The 15,935-nt window shown below is 46.4% G+C and overlaps 1 protein-coding gene across 1 annotated transcript in view; it reads left to right on the forward strand.

Moving 5' to 3' along the window:
• Cit (citron rho-interacting serine/threonine kinase) overlaps positions 1-15,935 on the forward strand; it is a 134,351-nt gene that overhangs the window by 63,780 nt on the left and 54,636 nt on the right. Inside the window, exons 11-15 of the mRNA XM_055605951.1 lie at positions 238-333; positions 4,199-4,315; positions 5,241-5,350; positions 6,321-6,495; positions 10,842-11,039. Coding sequence (XP_055461926.1) covers positions 238-333; positions 4,199-4,315; positions 5,241-5,350; positions 6,321-6,495; positions 10,842-11,039 — 696 coding nt within the window. The remainder of the gene's footprint in view (positions 1-237; positions 334-4,198; positions 4,316-5,240; positions 5,351-6,320; positions 6,496-10,841; positions 11,040-15,935) is intronic.

Consider the following 15,935-nt stretch of genomic DNA (forward strand, 5'->3'; position numbering starts at 1 on the left):
GTGTGTGTGTGTGTGTGTGTGTGTGTGTGTGTGTGTGTGTGTGTGCTTGGACTTGGGAGAGCCGGGGCCACACGGCAGAGCTGGTTTCCTCCCTCAGAGCCTTAGTCTAGCATTGCAGCAGCAGCAGCAGCTGCCCCTCGCCTGTGGGGCCTGTGGCAGTCATGCTTCCGGTGAGTGTCTGATGAGTGTTGACGTCCTTCCCTGGGCATGCCTGACTGACGGTTCTTTTGTGTCCAGGAGCTGGAGGAGAAGCATCGGGAGGCTCAGGTCTCAGCGCAGCACCTGGAAGTGCACTTGAAACAGAAGGAGCAGCACTACGAGGAAAAGATTAAAGTAAATGGACCCTTTGACTCGTCTGACAACCACACCTTTGCAGCTTCCCCTCATTCTTGGATCCCTGCATCTGGGCTCACCGCTTGCTAGAGCAAAGGGCAGATTAGTGTAAACGCTATCAGTACTGCATGATGCAAGATTTTCAAGTCGGGAGCTTAAAATAGTCTTCACTCTATATTGTGATTCCATCTTTATTTATTCATTTTTTAACCCATTGTGACTCAGGGCATGGTTAATTAGATTTGGACATGGATTCACCACATTCTTTGCCTTTGATTTTCCTTCTGCCTCTCTGAATTGATTAGGTACCCTTTCCTTCTGTTTAAAGTACATCAATGGGAACTTACTTTTGTGAAGATCTGATGTTGTTTTGAAAATGTGTTTGTTTTATCCTCATTTTTAATTAAAAAATGTTTTTGTTGTTGTTATATGTGTTTGGGTATGTGCATGTGAGTGCAGTGCCTAAGGAGGCCAGAAGAGGGCGTAGAATTCCCTGGAGCTGGAGTTACAGATGGTTGTGAGTCCTCTGACGTGGGTGTTGGGAATCGAGCTCAGGTCCTCCATAAGAGCAGCCAGCATTCTTAACCTCTGAGCCATCTGCCCAGCTCCGTAGCCTTATGTCTTAGAAATGGCATATATTTGTGGTAAAAAAAAAAATAATGACATTTGTTCTGACATTTTTTTTTTAACATGTCTATCATTTACTTGGTTCACATCTCTGTCCACACCCCCTCATGTATCCTCCACACGCTTGTTGGTTTCTTTCTCCTTCTCAACCAGTCTTCCTTTCACTTTTGTGTTACATAGTTAGTTTTTGAATGTGCATTTTAAATGAGTGTATTTGTTATATGTGATAATGTCCACCCTTAATCTCTTTTTTTTAAACATTATTGTCTGAGGATTTGATACTAGCATATAATCATGCAATGCATTTTGATCATTTTTTACCCCCACTCTTCCCCCAACTCCCTTTGTTCTACCCCTACCCTCTTCCAAGTTTAGTTTGCCACCCCGTGTACACATGCCAGTCTCATTCTTAGGGGTACTGGCTGCTACAATGCTCCTTGGCTGCCCAGCCCATAGCCCTTTGACTTTTATTTTGAAGTCACCTGTAAATCTTGCTGTTAGCTTCTTGAAAATGAGCCTAAATTTTCATTTTTCCCCTTGGTGTTTTCCTTTGTCTTTAATTCTTCTAAATCTTGCTATGAATTGTTGGGATATCGAGTTCTTTTTCCTTATCCTGCTTGAAATATATGAACTTTTGGGTAGATTGGTACATTTTTACTCAATGCCCAGAAAATTAGTGTTCAGTGTATTTCAGGTTTTATTTCTCCATCTTCTGTTTTTGCCACCATTTTGAGAACTTAAATAGACTTGTGCTGGATCTCCTGGAATCTACCCTCTTCCACATTTTCCCTTTCTTTGTCTCTCTGTGCTATATTCTATGTAAGCTCTACTGACATGCTTTCCACTCTGCTAACCCTGTCTTAACTGTGTCTAAACTTCTGACAAACCAATCTGTTGAGATAGTAGTTTTAGGCAGATACTCTATTTGCTTTATTCCCAAGTTTACTAGATTATGGAAGAAATTTTTGATTCCATATACTTATGTTCAGGTCTGTCTTTTATTTCTTGAACTGCAGTAGGCATAGCCATCTGATAACTGGCTTTTCTCCCCTCTTTCTTTCTCATGATGGCTGTTCCCTTTTGTGTATCTGTCATTTTCTTTGGAAAATTGTTAATGACATTGACTTCTGTCTTCTCTCGATGCTTAAGGCTATTGAGACTGAAGCTCAAGTTCATTTGGTTCAGCAAACGCCTCTCGTTAGAAACAGCTTTGTGTCTTTCTTAGTCTGCTTCTGTTTGGGTTTTGTTCTGAAATATTTTAATTCTCTTGTCAATGTTCTCACCCCTGCTGCCTGAAAATTGAGCCAATGTCCTTGCACATGACTTTGGTCATTATATCATATGTGATCTCTTTTCTGTGCAGACATTTTAGTTTGGGATTTGTACTGGTTTCCAGATGTTAATGTTTGTAATGAGACAGTAGTCTCCCGGCACATGTGTGTGTTGGCAGTGACCCTCTGTGGAATCCTCTGTGTGATCTGAACATGGAAGTGCCCGCCAAAAGCCATGTTCTTCTTATAGCTCTACCCCGCCCCCTCCAACTTCATGATGATCTTCCTGCCAGTTGAACCCTGTCAAATCCAAGATGCTTTCATTCTGGGTTGGAGGCTTGTCCCTCTGGTACACACACAGCTCATTTGGGGACCCACCACTGCCAAGGTCAAGGTCTGATCTAGAGTCATCCTGGGCATGTCTTCCCTTGTACTAGCACCTGGAGAAAAGGGGTGGGACGTGCTCCCTAGACTGGGCTCTGTGTGCTGTGTAGTCTCAGAATCCCTTTGGGCTAGATAGAACTTAAGGTTATGGCACCAGGGAATGCTGAGGAAAAGCTCTGCTCCTTCTGCCTTCTCTCATGGGGTCCACACAGACAGTTGCTTGCTTGTTCTGTACTGTGTTGCTGGTTCCAACTTTTCTTAAGGCCGTTTTGGTCATAGCTCTGATTGTACCTGGAGCCACTGTGTTCTTGCTCATAATTTTAGAACCACCCTCAGACATCCAACAGAACGGTCACTTGATTGTCCCGCTGAGTGCCCCGCTCGCTCTTGACCCTCTTCTCCACCTTCCACTCTTCTCCAACAACTTTCATTCTATTTTTTTTTCACCAGTCAATTCTAGTTTAAAGCCCTCTTTGAAATGTGTTCTTTCCTTTATCATGTGGACCCCTTCCCTGCTGACTGGCTCTTTTTTTAGGGATGATGTCCCCAGAAACTGTAAAGGGCCCCTCACAATAGACATTGTGGGAAAGGCATATTTCAAATCCCATCTGTGACCCCAATTCTGGCAGCTTTATTCCAAGTCTCCTGTTGTCATTCTGGATGGCTGTGGGTAATGTTTGCAAAAGCAAAAATGAGTTCTTTGTGATGAAGAGCATAGGGTCTAGCTTGGTCAAAGGCTTATGGGAGTTCAATATCTTCTTTCTTGTCTGTCCCTTGGGGTTTGGGCAATTGGGGGAGCCAACTGACTCGCAGAACATTAGGTCAAGCTGGTGGTTAGTGACACAATTACTGTTTTATTTTCCCTCTTTGGGAATAGAAGGTGCTCACAGTAGCAGTATGAGCCCCAAGAGCACACGATTTCTGTCTTCCTGAGAACAGTGTCTTTTTCCAGGGACTTTTCATCCTGCTTCTATCAGAGGGGAAAAGCATCTTTCCCCCCTCTCTTTTATATTATCTTCCCACTCATGTACTGGCAGGCAGCATTCTCCTGTCAGAGCATCATCCTGAGCCACCCAGACTCGCCCTGGCCCTCTCGCTTCTCTCCTTCCGAGATGCACGGCTTGGGAGGATCCATAATTCATTTTGTACACATTAGGAGCAAGGCATGTTTCGAAAACTACTGGTGTATTGGCTAAGAAAAACACCCCCAGGTAATGTAATGTTCTCAAATGCTAGACGCTTCTCTCTCCAGGACTAGGTGCTGGCCAGGCCATCCCCCTCTTTCGTATATGTGTGCGTGTGCACACGTGCGCACGCGCACACACACACACACACACACACACACACACACACACACACACACACATGCGCGCGCGCGCTGATTGGGGGGGGCTGCTGACTTGTCTACCCTTTTTTGGCATTTGGCTGCAATACTCACTTTTCATGTCATTTTGGTGAATAAATAGATTCTGTTTGGGCTTCCTCTTAGAGTCTGGTGGCCTGGAGCCTCTGCTGCTTCCTTCCCCCCCACCCCAGCTTAGCTTCCTGCGATATTCTTCCTGACATATTTTATGTCTCTATAGGTGTTGGACAATCAGATAAAGAAAGACCTGGCCGACAAGGAGAGCCTGGAAAACATGATGCAGAGACATGAAGAGGAAGCCCAGGAGAAGGGCAAAATCCTCAGTGAGCAGAAGGCGGTAGGTATTAAGAATTAGCTCGCCAACCTCCCAAGAACGGTTTTGAGTAAGGCCACGAGTCACTCCATTTCGTCCGATCTCTCCATGACATTCATCGTACAGGGCTTTCTCAGAAACAGCTTCCTGTCCCGAGAGAACAGTGGTGAATTTATGTTCTTTAGTAACTGACCTTTCAGGGTGGTCTTTCAGAACACCTCTGGATAGCCCAGTGGCCCTCAGTCTCCCACATCTCTCTCTCTTTAATTTGCTGTTTTCTCTCCTTTCTAACTCAAAACTCGCTGGGCACAGGACTGGCCTGTGATGCTTGTAAATCCATATTGTCCCAGACCCCCATGGGGGCTTTCTACCACAGAGTCCCCAAAGGAAGGACTGGGGATGTGTAGCTCAGAGTCAAGCACTTGTCTTGCATGCATAAGGACGCTGGACTTGGTGCCCTTTGGAGGCGTCTTCCCCAGTCTCTAAAGGAAGGTCCTGCCCCAGTTATATTTTTAACCAGCACCACTTTAACTCTTAAAATGTAGTAAGTTGGGGAAATGCTAATGTAGAGAAATGTATTATAATATTTATGACCTTGTATGGTCAAATTAGAAGCTCCCGAAGACCCAGAGTATATACATTTGACACTGGGATGTAAAGAGGCCTGATTTCATGTCGGAGGGCGGCCTCCCAGATAGGCCCTGCTGTGTGTTTTTGATTCAGGCTACTTAGAAGATGTTGGTTTCAGTTGAAAACAAACAAACAAACAAACAAACAACTGAGTAGCATGCATTGAGCAGTGACACCTGTGACCTTCAGGATACACAGCCTAGTGGATCCTCTCACTACCTCTGGTCAACCTGTGGGCATTTCTAAGGAGACTTTCAGTTTGGCTCCCAAGGCCCATTTTAGCCTCTGTCCAATGTGTGAGGAGTCTCCTGTGTTTCAGATGATCAACGCCATGGATTCCAAGATCAGATCCCTGGAACAAAGGATTGTGGAACTGTCCGAAGCCAACAAGCTTGCGGCAAACAGCAGTCTCTTCACGCAGAGGAACATGTAAGTGTACTTAACAAACTTGGCCACCTCCTCTCTTGCCACATAAGGTCTTTTCTTTTTTCTGATGGAATGGCCACAGGTTTAGTCATGTCTCCACACTGTGTGGTTTTGCTCTCCTTTGAATGGTCTCCCTCCTCCATGGCTTCCCATTCAAATCAGGTATTCTGCCAGACCACAGAGTACTTTCCTGAGGCTAACGAAACAAGACTGGTTATAGTTTGGTTTTGGAAAGCTGCTGTCCCTGTTCTCCAGCCTAGCCTGCTTTAATCAGCAGGAGGTGACCTTGTGTGCACCTAGTTCAGCTGTGCATTCTGCTGTAAGGAGCTGTGCCTTGGGGTCAGCAAGGATCAGCTGGGTTCGTAAGTCTCTGAGCACAGTCTTCCTGCCTGAAGGATTGTACTCTCCAAGATTGTTTTCCCATTCGGTTTATCCCCTCTGAGATCTTTGAAAACATTCTCATATTATTGTGAACCAGTTGGATAAACTGAGCTTTGCCCTTGGGTTCTAGGTTTTGGTACTTGTTGCAGTTGGTGAAACGGAGAGGAAGCCCCCACAGAGTTCTAGAAGGAGCAAAATTTATTTTTATCGGTTGCAATGCTTTTCACAGAGCATGCATTATAAGCTCTCAGGAGGACACCTACTCAAAGGAGACCACTTTCTTCTCTGTATACAGATTCTAAAAAAGAAAAATGAAAAGGTCTACCAAAGGATTGAAATGTTAGCACCTGTAGCTTGACCATACTTAATGTGACAGGCAAGGAACTCAGAGCAGTGATGACTGAAAATGATTTCTAGTTCCTTATGCTATGGCCATGCCTATGATCTTGGATCAGGAGCAGGGCTAACTTTGGGGTGCCTACAATCGACTTACTAAACAGGCACTTTCCTACTCCACTTCTATCTGCTATCCTGAGGAGACATGTTTACGTCTGATAATTCTGTTTGGATATCCCCACCCGACCCCTACCAGGAAGGCCCAGGAAGAGATGATATCAGAACTCAGGCAGCAGAAATTTTACCTGGAGACACAGGCCGGGAAACTGGAGGCCCAGAACCGAAAGCTGGAAGAGCAACTAGAGAAAATCAGCCACCAAGATCACAGCGACAAGAACCGGCTGCTGGAGCTGGAGACAAGGTTGAGGGAGGTGAGGACAAGGGCCAGGCCCTGGAGAGATTTTGCTGGGGTGATCCAGTCCCTGAGCCACTCAGCTTCCAAGCATAGGCAGTACATGCTGTGGGCCTTGCACACATTGACTAAGACTCTAGAGTGGGCCACATGGTTCCGGGTTTGAATTCACTTCTATCTATTACTAGTTTAGGAAATAGTATTGCGTGTGCACATACATTTTTGCATACGCCATGCCCATGGAGAGTCAGAGAACAACTTTGGGGAGTTAGGTTTTCTCCTTCTACCATGGCTGGAGATCAAACTCAGGTTGCCCAGGCTTGGCCAGAAGCACTTAAACCTGTTGAGCCTTCTCGCCAGCATCTTAGTTTTCTGTGCATAGCTCATATGTCCATGCTTCAGGCTCCTTCTTGTCTGTAAAGTGTCAGGGCTATGTGGCGGTCCTTTGGGTGGACGCACCTGTCCACCAGTGGCTGAGCAGTTCCCCTTCAGCAGGATTTAATGAGGGCACGAGATGTGCAGTACATGCACAGGCTGTCCATATACCTATGACTGAGGCACAGGTCTCACAATGACGGGACTGTAGAAGACAACCAGGCTTAGGTGTGCTTGATGGAGGGAAACTGGGAGGCAGCCATGCTTTTCAGAGGAGACCCTTGCATGGCTGGTGGGGGATAATGATGAGTTTCATTGAAGCCAGGATGTTAGAGACAGGTATCCATTGCAGATCTATTAAGCATCTACTGTGTGCAAGTTAGTAGTCAGGGTATACAGTGGCAATGTCAGATGAATGTTCCTGACCTTGGGGCCATTCAGCGAGCTGGCCTCAAGTAAACAAGACTGGAAAGCTGTTCTTTCAAGTCAGACATGTGGGTCAGGAGTGAGGATAGTATCTCCTGCATAGTAGGTGTACATATTTCTGATGGTGTGTGTCAAAAAGCAGATTATCTTTCCTAAGGGAAAGACTGCTGAACATCGGGACTAGACTGCAGAGAAGGGTCCTTACAAGACTTGCTTGTGTCTGTTTTAACCAGGTTCCATTTTCAGGGATTGTCAGGGTGCCTCCGTTAGCGTCATTCAGGACGTCTTACATCGTACTCCTTGCCGTCTGTTCAGCTTTTTATTGCGTGTTCTTTGAGTGACCACCCTGTCTTGGCCTCCTGGTGGTACCACAGATGTGAGCCTCAGAGAATGGCTTATTGTTTGTAAAAAATGGAATTGGAAGGGGAATGGCGTTTACAGTTTTTATTATTATTATTTTAGGTTTTTTTTTTTTAAGCACGCACTCTATGTGATTGAGGTCCTCCTTGGAGTCTGGGAATCTCCCTTGAATTATCCAGGCTATCCTTCCATTCATCCCTTCATTGTTCCCAGTAGAGTCAGCTTTAAGTGTATCAGTACAAATATTCCAGACAGAGACCTTTAGCCTGGGTGCAGCAGCTGTCTCTTGTCTTTCCTCTCCATGTCTATCTGTCTTACTGAGCCTGTGCCATGCAGTAGATCACCTGGGAAAACAGTGCCCTCAGGGAAGCTTGTTGGTGGTGTTTCTGGAATAGCTCACCGCTTACCCCACCCCCAGGATGGTAGAAGAAACTTAAAATGTTTCATAAGAGGCTCAGGGCTCTGTATTCTCCTGGGGAGTTTTGGAGTTTGGCTCTAAATAGAACAAGGCCAGTCCATCTTCTCTGGCGACATGCTGGTGCTGAGAATTGGGGCTGAGGCCTCAGCTTCAAGTCTGCTCCAACTTAAAGGGCCCGAGCTTTCTCCTCAGCTTCCATACAGTAGTTAAGGCAGCTCCTTCTATGGCACCTTCAGGGCTTCTGGGCTCTGCTTCCAGGGCCCAGCCTTCAGCTGCCCGATTTCTTCTTGACTCACTATCATCCGTGTCTCGTGGTTTTGCCAAAGGACATCTGGGGACTTTTCAGGCTTGCTGGTAGAGTCCCAGCAGGCTCCGACAGCTGGCATTTTAATGAGACAAACAGTAAGACGTCGTGTTTGCAAACATGAACTCCCACCATACTTCCTGGGTTCGAACGCCCGCCCTGCCATCTTTTTATTTTGTATGTATTTTTTAAAAGCTGTGTAACATTTGCATAATTGCCTGATCTCTGTGCGCTGCAGTTTGCTTATTTATAGAGTGAAGGTAAAGGTAACACTCCTCTTATCAGAGTCATGAGGAGCTGCTGTGAGCGGCACCTGTGCCTGGTACTCACTAGTATACTTTTCTGGGGCCACATCATCTTCATTATTGTCACTTGAAGACTTTGGACTTCTGGCTTCAGCTCTCACTAACATGTTAAGGACTGCCAGGTCTAGATTGGCCCTGGGCCTTTCTTTTGAGTTTCTGAGCCGTTGTTACAGAAGACCTCTGTACTTGGATGTCTCCCATAGTGGGGAAGTCGAGTGTGTTAGTTTGTTAGTACTGAGTTTCCTTCCTTTCCTGTCATGCTGGCTCTTCTCCCCCTCCCCTGTGCTGGAGTCACTGGTCTTACTCTCTGGGAGGTGCCCATTTGGTGCCCACAGATACTTAACTCTCCTGTATTTTGTTCCCTGCCCCATTCAAATTAGCCACAGTATTGTTGGTTAAATCTTTCGCAGTGCCTTCTGCCTGGGACTTGGATGTCACCTTTTCTCGGGTTCCTTTTCAGCTGGATATAGCCCCCTGTATCCCCTTTGTTGTCAGTTCCCGTAGATTGTACAGCAAGCATCTCTTACTCATTTGGCATAGTCCTGGATGGCTTCCTCCATGCTGGTTAGATCAGTACACTAACCAGCTGCGGTCTTGCTTTTTTCCATACCTCTTAGACACCTCATTTTCCCTGTCTGAAAAAAGTCTCAGTTGAACTTGACTAGGGCCTTGTGCATGCTAAGCTCAAGCAAAGCCCTGTGTTATATCTTGAGCTTTTTACCATCTGGTTTGACTCCTATAAATTGTTAGTTTTTTCTTTGTATTTTTCTTTATGCTCATGTGTTTGTATGAATGTGTACATCCCATCCACTTGTGCATACAGAGGCCAGTAGAGGGCGTTAGATCTCTTGCTTTGCCTTTCCACATAGGTTCATCTTACTGTGCCTGCCATGCCTGGGTAGCTCACTGGGCAGTCAGTATCCCCAGGGAAGCTTGTTGCTCCTTGAAATCAGCTTGTGCCTCCGAGGCCAGTGGAGGATGTCAGATCACTTGGAGCTGAAGGAGTAGCAGGTGCTTGTGAGCCGCCTGTTGTGGATGCTGGGCACTTAGTTCCAGTCCTCTATAGGAGCAGCAAGTGTTGTAAGCTGCTGAGTTTCAGGCTCAGCTTCCCTACCCCTGTTGTTTCTACAACGTTCCTCCGTGCCCCAGCTGTTACTCTGACTGCAGAATGGCAATGACTGACTTACAGCTCTCTCCTCAATTTGAAGTTAGGGCTGCCTCTCCTGTCCATGTCCTCCTCTACAGAGAAATAGCTCATTAAATTTTTCTTAGATGAGTGCATGAAGCGTTGAGTAGATGAATGGATGTCTGGGCAGATGGTGGGAAAAGTGCTTGCCACAAAATGTGACATTAGTGCAGGCTATCTAGTGGGCATAAATCAGCATGAGAGTATTTAGAAGAAACAGAATCTGGCCTATTGTGGCATTTGCATTCTAACTATAAAGATGTCTTTGCCACTGATAGATGTTATTTCTGTCCATTTACCTTTAAATGTTTTTCTCATCTGGGTTATTTACTAGAGTTTTCACCTGGGACTCCCACCATCTTGTCTTCACAAGCCTTCCTAAATATCTGTGTGTTTGTGAGTAAGAGATGGTCAGTGGGGCACGGGCTCTAGGACTTGCCCAAGTGATACCCAAATCTGTGGCTGCTGGCATGCCTGTTGGAAGATAGGGAAGCATTTGCACACGACCTGTGCATGTCTCCTGTGTGCTCTGTGCCACACAGTAGACCGTTGGTATGTACTGGCTGCGTGGTGGCGGCACATGCCTTTAGGTCCAGCACTTGGAAAGGCAGAGGGACGCAGTTAAGGGCCAGCCAGGTGTACAGAGTGAGTTCTAGGACAGCCAAGACTACCTAGAGAAACCATCTTGAAAAAACTGATAAGCTAGGGTAAGATGACTGTTCTGTCCGTGTGCAGGCATCCTCTTCGCATACACAGCTCCCTGAATATTTTCAGTCTGTGGTTGAATGAGTCCCTGGCGGCAGAGCCCATGGGAGCGCTCACCACTCACCCTGCTGCATATCTCAGGGCTGCTGATTTTTGAGATGGCCGCAGCCCCCCCCCGCCCGGGCCTAGCTGTTGGTCCCAAGACCAGGTCTAAGCTGTGGACTTTGTGGCAGACTGTGTCTTCACAGTCTCTCTACAGCCCACTGAGCATGTGACTCCTCCTCAGGTCAGCCTGGAGCATGAGGAGCAGAAGCTGGAGCTGAAGCGCCAGCTCACGGAGCTGCAGCTGTCCCTGCAGGAGCGCGAGTCCCAGCTGACTGCCCTGCAGGCTGCCCGGGCAGCCCTAGAGAGCCAGCTCCGCCAGGCAAAGACAGAGCTGGAGGAGACGACGGCAGAGGCGGAGGAGGAAATCCAGGCGCTCACGGTGAGTCTGCAAGCATCACTGGTAGGTTCAGGAGGTCTTAGCCGGGATGAGAGTAGGCGCTAAGTGTCTTTGTTTACTCTTACAGATGTCAGGAAAGAGAAAGAGCGTTCATGGGTGTGGATAGTGGGTGGGAAAATAGCTTGTGTGGATAGACTTGTCCTTTGTTGGAATTAATGCGCTAGCTCATCCGATAAGATCTACCTTTCTGAGCACTTTGAAAAATTCCTTCTGTTTTTATCTGTCATTCATCTTTCTAAAGCAGTCATTGTTACATGTGAAATTCATTTTCAGCTAGAGTCTGTATACTTCAGTCTTCTACTTTGTTTTTAATAATCATAAGAAAAAATAATAAATTCTGTCTTACAGTAGTCTTTATACCTGATTCCTGGTTCTTGTTTTTGTTTTGCTTTTTCTTTGGCTTTTGCTCCTGCTTGGTCTCGTTTCTGTTACTATTTCTTTTAAGCCACGTATTTGGCTTTATGTCTTTGTTTCATTTTACTTTATTTTGTAGATGGTTTTAGAGGAGGACCTGCTCTGTATTCCAGCATGATCTTGAATTTATAATCCTTCTGACTCTATGTGCTCTCTCATGCTTCACATAATTTTTTTTTAGGTTCGTTTTTATTTAGATGTATGTGTGTCTATGTGAGTATATGCCATGTGAGTGCAGTACCTGCAGAGGCCAAAAGAGGGCGTCAGAGTCCCTGGACCTGAGGTTGCAGGATGTTGTGAGTCATTGAACATGGTGCTGGGAACCAAACTTGGGTTATCTGGAATTGCAGTGCACACTTGTAACCCCTGAGCCATCCATGTAGCCTTGTGATGAATGTTTTTATGCCTCCCATAAGATCTGGGGGCAGAAAGTCTTTTGAAGGAGAGATTATCTCCCTAAAAGCAACCCAATATCCCTGCTTTTCTGAGAGACAAATTTACCAAGCTGGAGATTTCTGGAAGACTCGGCCATCCACACTACCACTGACCATTCCACAGGGACTGATGCCAGCTGATAGACAGAACTGGTGAGAGGCTTTCCTGGGGAATGCCAACTCATCAGCTTCCAGGGAAAGATGCACCTGCTGAGTTGACCAGGATGCTCTGGGTGGGTGATCCTGACATCTCCCTCTTCAAAACTGTCCACTTAAAAGACCCTGTTACTGAGGGCTGGAGAGATGGCTGCATGGTTAAAGAGCACTTACTTCTAGTCCAGAGACTTTGAGTTTGGTTCCCATCATCCATGTTGGGTAATTTCCAGCTGCAGGGCATCTGATGGACTCTTCTGGGCCTCCACAGGCACCTGCTCTGTCTCTGTCTCTGTCTCTCTTTAAAGGAAGAAAGCAAGCCCCATTACTTTTGGAAGGCTTCATGATGGGCACAGACTCTGAAAGTGGAATGAGCTTCCATGGCTCTATTAGACAGGCCCACACATTTCTCATACTAACACACTGTTCCTGCCAAGCAGATGGGGCACAGTCATGCCTGCTGGTCAGGGTGCCCTTTTCTGTGGGCAGGGCACAATGCAACTGATTTGTTCAATGATTTTTTTGTTTTAATGGGTACCTTATCAATTCCAATCCTAGTTGGATGCTGGCCCTGTCTCCATCAGCTTGTCTCTGTATCTCTCAGAGTGGAGTTACTTCTATAGGTCATTTGCAGTCATTGCTTTTGAGAGAGAGAGAGAGAGAGAGAGAGAGAGAGAATCTGTATCTGCCTGCCTGTCTGTCTTTAAACTAGTTTATTCTTACAGTTTGCCTGTGTTGTCGGGTTTAGCTATCCCATTATTTAAACAAGATGGAGAATGTCATGTTTTAGGGACAGGGTCTTCTGGAGACTAGTGATGACTGCAGTGGTCTGCATGACAGGAGTGCTTCTGGTAAGGAAGCCTTGGTTTTCTGGGACTCAGGCCAAGTCTGGATATTGATCTAGGCCTGAAGTTCTATTATCTCTAAGGGAACACTCATTATGATGCCACATATCCTCAATATTTAGTTTGGAAAATAAATAGTCATACCATCTCTTCGTTTATTTTGTGCTCTGAGCATGGATTGAAAGCAGTTTGAAAAGAGATAAAGCAGGAATGCTGGATACATTAAGAATGAAAAGGCAAACAGGAAGTAGGTGCATAGAAGACAAAACAAAGGAAGGAAATGATCTTTAAGGAGCCTATGCCAAGCAGACTGAAGTTCTCATTCTAGTTGGGTGATTAGAAAGAAGGACAAACAGTGGAAAGGGGAACAGACAGACAGATTTTCTTAGCTGCTATTGGGAGAACCACTGTTATTTAATGCATTATATCATCTATTTTCTACCTGTGTTAATATCCAAGCTCTGAAACAGACACCAGTGACTTAATCCAATTGATGACAAGCCCCTGCTGCATGCCTATCGCTGTGACTATGGCCTCCTCTCCCCAGGGGACCAGCCTGTGATTCCTCAGTTCCTTTTTCTCTGCAGTGCCCAAGGGTGACACATGTTTCTCGCTGCTCTGTGGGGGTCGGGAGGGCAAGCAGTGGCCATGTATCTTTCCGTGCCCCTGTTTGGACGGAAGGGGACATAAAATAGAGCGTGCGTCACTGCCCTTTATCTGTGGGAAATGAGTCCCTCAAATCCTGCCTTGCTGCTGGGTGGAGTGTGCGGTGTCTGCTGGCTGCCTGAAGCCTCGCACAGCAGCGAGTCACGACTTAATTTAGTTGGATGAGATCACTGCCTCCAAGATTCTTTACAGAAGACAAAACAAAACAAAAGCCTTCCCTAGTTCTGAAAACTTGGGCTCTATTGCTCTTGCACATGAAGGTATGTAGAAAATAGGCTTTGCTCAAACTGGTGGTAGAAGAAGCTGGCCGTAATGGGGCACCAACCCACGAGAGGCCAAGGCCAACAGAAGACCTCGGCCTGAGGAGGAAGGAAAACGGCAACAATGCCCTTGGCCAAGTATCTGTTTGCAAACCTGTCCTGGGGAACCCCCTTCATATGCTTTCTTTTCTGTCCTGGGAGTTACCCTCCCCACCCCCATATGCTTCCCGTTCCATTCTGGGGCCTTCGCCTTTGCCTCTTTTGTTCCTCCTTGACTGGGTCTCAGACCTGGTTATGGCCAGCATGTGGCTGCTAAGTAAAGGACTTGATTATGAAGAGTGTTTTTTCTAAGAAAAGGAAAAATGGCCACAAATGCAATACTTTATTACTTTCTCATTGTTCAGGCCCACATTTAGATCCAATGTGAGCATCAATCAAATTAAATCAGCCGGATCTAAAATGATCTCGTAGGAGGTTTGTGAGCCTCACAGCATGATGTTTTTATCAATGAAAGGGAATGGTCAAATGGGCTATTATTGCTTAATTCAAATAGGCGTCACCTCCCAGGCTGGGAGGGAAGTAGTTTACTTGGTCCAGCCTCCACCCCTGGGCCAAATTAGATGGAGCACTTACATTAGAATTCTCCACTGAAGGAGCTTGGCAGGAGCAGCTAGGAGGCCTTCCTGTGCCCTTTTTGTTCTCCCTTTACCCATCCTGTTGGTTGCCTTTGCACTGAAACAGGCTGAGACTGAGTCAAGGTAGAAGGTAGACACATGCCGCAGAGTTTAGAGACTGCTCCTGACTAACAGAAGACAGAGTTTTGGGCCCTCACTTGACCCGGAAGATGCCACCATTCCTTCCCGTGAGCTAGAGAACCGGTGCCCACAGACTCCGCAGTGCGCAGCTGTGTTTTGGATGTTGGAGTCACTCTCAACAGCCCGGGAGGGAAGGGGCATGCACTTTGCATGCACCCACAGGGCTGCGTGGGTGGCTCTGTGGTCCCGACCCCATGTTCTTTACTGATTTGGTCAAGAGACTTAGCTGAATAATAAGGAGCAGAAAGCTTCGGGCACTAATGAAAAGAGCTTCCTCGCTGCACAGTGCGATTACAGACCCCAAAGCCACCACCTTTGATTTCTTGGAGTCATTAATCAGTGCAGGCTCTCATTCTTTCACACACATATCAAGCCTTGTATTTAATTAGTAAGCCGTTGGCACAATAGCCAGGATGTGAACCTGGGGGAAAGTGCGGAAAGGCTAGAGGCCTGCAGGCTGTGGATCCCGGAAGGTGGCCTGATACCCAGAGCAACTGCCTTCCAGTTATTGAATGCGCAACAACTCAAAGAGACAACTACAGAGTATCACTGACCCTTGGGCTGTAGTCTGCTCAGGCAGTGCCGAGTAGCCTCTGTTCTGGGGTTCCCCAGTGGGCCTTGGGGAATCCCTGCAAGCTCCTGGGGTTAGGATGTGTCCATTATAATGTTGTCTGGTGGTTGGCATATTTCACTACGTTAACATCTTCATTTTCTGGGGTCCCCGATAATCGTTAAAGCATAATTATTCCCTGTTTCCCAATACTAAATTAGTTTTGATCAGTCCAACCCAAAGCCTGTCTTAGGTATATCACTCTTCTTGGATGTATGTTGTGTGGTTCCCTTCTCCCCGTTTAAAGGAAACATAAATAATTTGTAGCACTTTCTTTTCAGTTTTTAACAAAGATTTATTAATTTTTTATTTTATGTCTACGGATGTTTTGTCTCTATGGCTGTCCGCACTATGTGTGTGCAGTACCTGAGGAAGCCATAAGAGGGAGCCAGATCACCTGAAACTGGAATTCCAGATGGTTGTGAGCTGCCATGTGGGTGCTGGAACTCGAGTCCGGCTCCTCTACCAGAACACATGCTCTTACCTGCTGAGCCATCTCTCCAGCCCCTCTTACTGTCTCCTTTCTGGGATCAATTGGGCGGCCCTTTGAGCTGCTGCTGCTGCTGACACCTACCACAGGACCAGTTTCATGTTCTAGATTCATCCCCCCCCCCCATCAATGATAAAGCAGAGCCGTAATGACAGTGGCCCATTGCATTCTGCCTCAGAGATAACTGCCAT

The sequence above is a fragment of the Psammomys obesus genome, unplaced genomic scaffold (genome assembly GCF_907164565.1).
Source record: "Psammomys obesus unplaced genomic scaffold, mPsaObe1.curated_primary_1811, whole genome shotgun sequence".
NCBI lineage: Eukaryota > Metazoa > Chordata > Mammalia > Rodentia > Muridae > Psammomys > Psammomys obesus.